At 51.5% G+C, this 7415-nt stretch overlaps 1 protein-coding gene across 6 annotated transcripts in view; it reads right to left on the bottom strand.

Moving 5' to 3' along the window:
• LOC103620516 (syntaxin-binding protein 4) overlaps window positions 1–7415 on the bottom strand; it is a 56457-nt gene that overhangs the window by 17609 nt on the left and 31433 nt on the right. For all 6 annotated transcript variants that reach the window (XM_017741307.1, XM_017741306.1, XM_017741308.1 and 3 more), the window contains 2 exons: window positions 2945–3030; window positions 2107–2227 (listed from right to left, as the gene is read on the bottom strand). In XM_017741307.1, the coding sequence (XP_017596796.1) occupies window positions 2107–2227; window positions 2945–3030 (207 nt within the window). The remainder of the gene's footprint in view (window positions 1–2106; window positions 2228–2944; window positions 3031–7415) is intronic.

Here is a 7415-nt window from a genome sequence, read left to right as displayed (position 1 = left end):
TATAGCCAAAAGGACACAAAGGATCAACACGGTTGTTGCTCAAATCCAGCTAAATCACCAGACAGCAATTTACCGATGATCAGCTATCAAGCAGCTCTTAGCAAACATCAGAGTGAGGCTCAGGAACACAGCTGGGTGTGTCTTAACTGGGGTTTGGACCCAAAATCTTGCAAGATGCCCTAAGAAATGGGCATCCTTTAGAGCAGCACCCACCACACTGTGAGTTGCTGGTGTGGCAGGTGGGTTGCCCAGTCGAGGATGAAAAGGAGCAGCAAACAGGCTGGACCCTTCCCTCCAAGAGCTGCTGGACAGGACCCAGCGGGCCACCAAGGTGGCTCTGTGCCAGGAGGGAGGTTTGGCAGTGGCAGAGCTGTGGGATCAAGATTTCACTGAGCTCCCATGGGCAGCACTGCAGCAGGGGGGATTTGGGGAAGGATTTGATGGTGTCTAAGGATTAGCAAGCCTTTTCCTCAAATGGGATGGGTGCAGCTGGCTTTTCACTTTTCAGTTTATTTCCGCAGCAGCCCAAAGAGTCTGCACTGGCTCCCTGTGTAACAACTTCAGACACAGCAGCAGCTGTGCATCCTGTGCCCCACAGTGACACCAGCACATATTCCCAGCAGTGCCATCCCTGGTGGTCAGACAGCCCACTGTGCCTTAGTCTTATGAAAAAACATTGCTTTAAGGTGAGTGATCTTAGGGAAATGATGTCATGAAACAAAGCATTAAATTCTCTGCTCAACCCAAAGTCTCAGACACTGACTGTGGTGAGATTGCATCGTATCCAACTCCTATTGCTCAGTGGAGTGGCAGGACCTCGGGGGATGCCACAATGAGAGGTTATAGCCCAGGGACAACCTGTGGTGAGCAGAAGGGGTTGCAGCCACATGCATGAAAAGACCCTTAGCCCAAATTACATCTCTCAGCTGACCACCAGTGCTCAGCTGAAACCAGTGCTCTGTAATTCCAGGGGCCTGGAAGACCACTGGGGCCTGGCACCAGCATGGAGACAAGCACAGCTAGGCACAGCATGGCAAGGAGGCCACCAAGACAGTCCTTTCTAGCCTAAATGCCCATTTCCCTGCCCACAGCAGGGGGTTGGAATGAGATGATCTCTGAGGTCCCATCCAACCCAACCCACTCTGGATTCTACATCTCAGCCTGGAGTGAGTTAACAGCACAGTAAGGATGAGCCTGGAGTGAGTTAACAGCCCAGTAAGGATGGCTTCTCCAAACCAGCTGCCAAGTAGATGATCTGGTCTCTCCTCTGCGTGGGTCTCTCACTCCATGCAAGCAGCTTAAACCTCTGGTGCCAAATATTTGTCCTCTGCAAATCCCTAATAAGCTGGTATTTAGCAAGAGGATTTACTGGTTCTGCAGTGAGGGCTGATTCTCTTTACCAGCGATTTGTCTTGCTTGTACTGGCAAAGGAGGGGAGCTGTGAGCCCTGGTGACAAATGGTCCCCATTCCATGACTGTGAACACCCTCCAAGCTGTCCCTCTGGGGAAGGGCCCCGGAGATGAGACTCTGCAGAAAAACCAGCTCTGCCTGTCCAGACCTCTGACCCTGCAGAATGTGCAAGGGCAGATGACCACATGAAAACACACTCCAGGAGATGCTCTGGCCACCAAAGGACATGGAGAGGTGCTGGTGCTCTTGGAGCTTGGGGTCAACATGCCAGGAGCAGGGCAATAGGAAACAAGCTCCAAAAACACCTCCTGAAAGCAGCACCAGCCTTGCAGGAACGCTCTGCTCATGGTTTTAAGGTGATGTGCAGGCTCCTCTCAGCTGGCTGTAAACCATGGCCTCTCCCTGGGATTCAGAGGGGAGGAAGAGGAGCTGCTGCATGGTTAACCATAGTGCAGACATATTGACTGTCTCAACTGGGAAGCTTTTCACCCCTCGGGAACAAACTTCCCAGGAACAGCCAAGATGCCACCACCACATCCAGAAGATGCTGTGGCCTCGCAGCCATTGTGGTGATAGAAGAGTAGAGAGGGCATAAGGATGAACAAAACTGCTCAACAAGCCCTGGAATTATTAACTGGGTGTATCCCTGTGACATTTGGTGGTCTCCTGATGACCCTGGTGGGATCTGTACGTACTGTGCGTGAGGGGCGTGCGCCGGGTTCCCAACGAAGGGGCTGTGGGAGTTGGCAGGGCTCAGCAGCAGTGGGCTCTGGGAGCGTGAGGATGAGCCTGAGGAAGTGCTCTCCAGGTATCGACCTCAACAGCAAAGTCAGAGTCAGTCCAGGGCACACAAACACTCCAGCATCACCCTCCCCCCTGCTCTGCCACTCATAGCTGATGCTACATTCCTAGATTTTTGGGGAAAGCCACACGGTAGATAAAGACATCAGGATAGGGCTGAAGGAGAGGAAACATTTCAGCCTCCTTGGCACAATTCCAGCGTGGGACTGTCACCCCTCTGCCAACCCTACACACCTGTGCCACAGGGGAAGGGCCAGCAGCTGTCTGGTGGGATGCCAAGCCAGAGAGACAGCTTCCTTCCCCAGGCACACATGGCTTTGTGTGCTGGCACCTTGCTTAGGTCAACCTTGTTGCATCTCATTAAACATTGCCTATTTGCAAAATGAAAAATCTTTGAATGAAGTATTGCTGAAACACATTGAAATCCAGAGCAAAAATCTACAGCTGCACCTCCCGATGGAGTCACCTGCCAGCACATCAGTTAGGCAGAGTCTGGGGATCAGGGGAGTGGTTACGACCCCAACTCAAGCCTCTCTTGATCACCCCATGGCACCAATGGCCACGGGCTGGGCATGCCCCAAGGACCTGCAACAAGGACGAGCTTTCTTCAAACCTCCACCCCAACACCTACTCAAACCACAGCTCTTTCAGAATGACACTGGGATAAAGGAAACTCTCTCTGCAGAGAGAGGGGCTTTCAGTTCCCCCCACACAGACTGCTGAGCTACTCACTGCTGCCATGCAGGATCGGCGAGCTCCGCGCTGAGCCCGTGTTGCTCTGGGAGCCGAACTTCTCCAGCAGCTCAGAGAACTCTCTCCTGCAAACAAAATCATGGCATAGTCAGCCGGTGCTCAGAACTCCCCCCACATGATTATATGGCAGTGGTGCCTCTGATGGCAGTGACTTGGTACCAAGGCTGTAGGGCCGGTGCCCTCCAGCTGTGGAGAGCAGACGGAGCTTCCTCATGCGCAAGGGGAGCACCCTGGTTTCAAGAGCTTGTGCAAGGCTTCAGGTCTATAATCAATCTCATGGCAGTGCAGCTTTCCTGTGATGGGCTGGAGCTCCAGAGTGCTCCTTCCCTGCCCTGGAATGTGTTCAGGGCAAGAGGAGCTGGGAAGGGACATATCCTTAAAGGTCTTTTCCAATCTTTATGACCCTATGATTCCATGGACAGGCTCTGTGCTGAGGATTGTCACTCCTGAGAGAGGGCAGATGAACACTGGAGCCCTGCTTGCATCCTGCCTTGCACCCACCTCATGGACCCTCCTGGGAATGTTTTCACCCACAGCTATAAGGCTCAAAAGTTTTGCAAACACACCACACGAATTAAACCCTGCCAGAAGAGCTGTAACTGTGCAAACATAACCCAAAAATTCTTAGCCTATTTGTGACTCCTTCTAGAATAGTGAAACACAGGTTATTTTCTGTTTTTTCTCCTCTTTTCCTGGACAGAAAGTAGATCCTGTAGCTCTTGCTGGAGTAAAGAAGGAGATGGCTTTCAGAGCACCTGCAGAAGCAGCAGCCCACTCTCCCAATCCATCCATGATGATGTTCTCCACAAACATCACAAGCTAAACTCTTGGAGCATAACACCTCAACAAAGACCTGCATGCAATCTCATCCCCAAAATCCCCTGGAAGATTATCTCCATGCCCAAGGACCTTCAGTAATGCTTTGTTCCAGGTTGAGTTTGACCACCATGTGTTGAGCCCTTGATGAGCTGGAACTCCCTGTACACCACAGGTGATTTGCTTCATGACCTTTTGCCAAGTGTGACCTCCTGAGTTTTTGAACTCCATTGAGAACTACCACTGTCCACATTTACCAGCTCCTGCCTCCTTTCTGTAACCTTTCTTTGAGCTGCTGTGAGCCCCTCTTTTCCTTTCAGATGAGGAGACATGGAAAGGGATGACTTCTTCATGCTCACGTTCAGCAGCCTTCTGATCCACCCCTGCCACGTCGGCTCTTTGCTCTGCAATGGGGGGGGGGTTCTCTCCCTTCATAACCCAACCCCACTTGATGGATCTGACCTTTTGGCAGAGAGATCCTCAAGGATGACTAATTTCTTACACATGCCAATTAATAAGCAGCCAGGCAGTGGTACAGACCCTGAAAATGTTGTTTCAGTGGCCACAGTAACACCATTAGATGTCTTCTTTGAAGGCAGGAGGGAATCCCCATGGGAAGGTGCCTTCCTGATGCCATAGCCCCAGGAACAGCCTGGCTATGAGTGGCTCCCTCTCAGGCTTGACAGTCAGACAAGCTCAAGAGGTGAACCTGTAGGAACCCAGCCACAGCAAAGTTCTCTGAGTGAGGAGACTGCAGTGACACACTCGCAGACGCTGCACTGTAGGAACCCAGCCACAGCAAAGTTCTCTGAGCGAGGAGACTGCAGTGACACACTCGCAGATGCTGCGTCATCTGCGTTCCTCACCAGCACAGATGTTGGGTGTTATTGGCTAGATTAGAGTCAACAATATTAACTGATGAATGAATCATCAGCTCCTCAGGTTCCTGCTGGAAATGCTCTCAGTAATTTACATCTTCCCAGTCACAACCAGCTCATTAACGAACTTCAAAGACCAGCGCATGCCTTATCTAATATTGCCATCAAATGTATGCCCTATTCATTCCATTTAATGCTAATTTAAACCCCAAGTGTCACACAATGCTCAGTGACATGCCTTGGTGAATCCCAGTATTTGCATCCATACTATTGTCTTTATCAACCAAACCCATGACCTTAAAAGAAGCCCACAGAAGCCCCACCTCCCACAAGGCTCTTTTGGCTTTCAACTCTTGGGCACAAACTTCCCAGGAACAGCCAAGATGCCACCAGGACATGCAGAAGATGCTGTGGCCTCCCAGCCATTGTGGTGATAGAAGAGTAGAGGGGACATAAGGATCATCAAAGCCGTTCTCCAAGCACTGGAATTATTTATTGGATCTACCCCTCAGACAGTGGCAGGCATTTGGTGGCCCACCAAGGGATGGCTGTGTGGGGCCAGCCCTGCGTGACCTGCAAGGAGGGGGGAGGCAGTTTCATAACGTAAGGCACCAAAATCATGTAAAATATTAGGAAAATTCCTCCACTGAAAGGATGTCATGCACTGGAACAGGCTGCCCAGGGAAGTGGCGGAATCACTAGAAGTGTTCAAAAACCATGTGGATGTGACACTTGAGGATGTGGTTTGAGTGGTAGCCTTGGCAGTGGTGGGTTAAGAGTTGGACTTGATGGTCTCAGAGGGCTTTTCCAACCTAAATGATTCCACAAGCAGTGGGAAAGCAGAAGGACAAGTCAGGCCCTGGTTTGCTGCTCTGTGGATCCCTAAGCTGAGCCTTGGGTGGATCTCAGCAGAATTCTCCAATTTCCCAGTAAAGCCTCAGTGTTTCTGCAGCTGATTCACACCAGTTTCACTGGCAGCTGACACAGCCACAGCCTTACCCCTCCCTGACCCCGTGCAGGGGCAGGTCCCACACGCTGGAATCTCACATATTATTCCCAGTGGTTACCAGGCCACCAGCACCTGCGTTTTGTTTTGGGCTGGGTATTTCTGTGGTCATCTATTGTTCCATTTTCCTCAGATAATAATCCAGCAGAGCACAGAGCAGCTTATAAAAACCAAACAATGGCTGAAATACTCTTAGTCAATGCAAATGCAACTGGTGCAGCAGCTCTGTGACCCTGCAAACCCCATCACCAATCTGGGCCGCCAAACTCTGTCATAAGGGAGGACATGCATGGGCTCAGCATTCCTTGTTGTTGTTTATTTAGTGTCCTGAAATGCATCCACAAAGGAGGTTTATCATTATTTGCTCAGGAGCCTGAATGAGCTCTGAGACCGCATCCAGCCCAGGGACAATGTGACCAAACGCCACCGTCCTGGCTCCTGCTTTGTTGGTCAATCCAGCCCCAGTTCCACCAGGGACACAAACACATGACTAACTTGAGGCACACACTTATCCCAGCAGAAAGTAATGCACTTTCTGGTGCCAATCTCCTGGGAATTAATTTTGTGCTCAGTGCTGTGTTTGGAGGAGTTTGACGCGGGCAGACGATGCCCAAACATTGCAGATTAATGAACGAGTGCACTGAAGGAATGCCAGCAGGCCCTGCTTTGTGCTTTCAGACACCAAGAGGCTTCAGAAGATGCCTTTAATATTTAAAATTTGACCCTTACTAAAACATTGTGAATTGTCAGGTGCCTGCAGGACTAAAATACCCAGCTTTATTAAAAAACAACAACCATGGCGTTGTATGAGGTGGAAAGTTCATTTTAACAAGCCCTTCTCCAGTTTTTTTCATTAGGATGCAAACATTTGAGGTCTGGAGGATGCTTGCAATAGAGCTTGGCCCTGGACAGCCTTCAGCCAGCCCCAGAGTGGGATGGGGGGTCTGCCAGCAGCAGCCAGCTCCAGGATGACTTTGCAGCAGGGGGTCAATCTCCCTGCAGAATATTGTTGTTTTATCTTATAATGCCTTTTTGTCCTGCCCTTTTGTTCCTGGGAGAACAAAGGGTGAATCCTACATCAAAGGTTACACAGCGTCTGGAAACCTCAGCTCTGCACCACAGCTGGGAGAGAAAGTGGAGCCTGTGACATCAGAAATTACTGGTTTGTCTCAAAAAAAAAACAAAGGTGCAGGTGAGTGGGAGCCATGAACCCAGAGCACTCCAAAAGCGTCACAAAGGCAGATTTTCTCACACACAGCTCCAGTGGAATCAGGGCACCCACAGCCAGGCTGGAGCTGACACCCAACTGTGTGGAGAGGTCACACCCTGAAGGGGAGGGATGGGGCATCCAGAGGGACCTGGACAGGCTGGAGAGGGGGAACCGTGCAGAATTCGTAAAGCACACCAAGGCCAAGTGCAGGTGCTGCACCTGGGTCAGGGCAATTCCAAGCACAAATCCAGACTGGGTGGAGAAGGAATCGAGAGCAGCCCTGAGGGAAGGATTTGGGGTGTTGGTGGGTGAGAGGCTGAACTTGCCCCAGCTGTGAGCACCCAGAAACCCCCCTGTGCCCTGGGCTGAGCCCCAGCGTGGGCAGCAGGGGAGGGGGGGACTCTGCCCCTCTGCCCCCTCAGGTGAGACCCCACCTGCAGAGCTGCCCCAGCCCTGGGGCCAACAGCAGAGGGACGTGGAGCTGCTGGAGAGAGTCCAGGGGAGGCCACAGAGATGCCCCAAGGGCTGGAGCCCCTCGGC

The sequence above is a fragment of the Corvus brachyrhynchos genome, unplaced genomic scaffold (assembly GCF_000691975.1).
Source record: "Corvus brachyrhynchos isolate BGI_N302 unplaced genomic scaffold, ASM69197v1 scaffold58, whole genome shotgun sequence".
Classification (NCBI taxonomy): domain Eukaryota; kingdom Metazoa; phylum Chordata; class Aves; order Passeriformes; family Corvidae; genus Corvus; species Corvus brachyrhynchos.
Note: the sequence above shows the minus strand (reverse complement) of the source record. Positions and strands in the feature narration are given on the sequence as shown.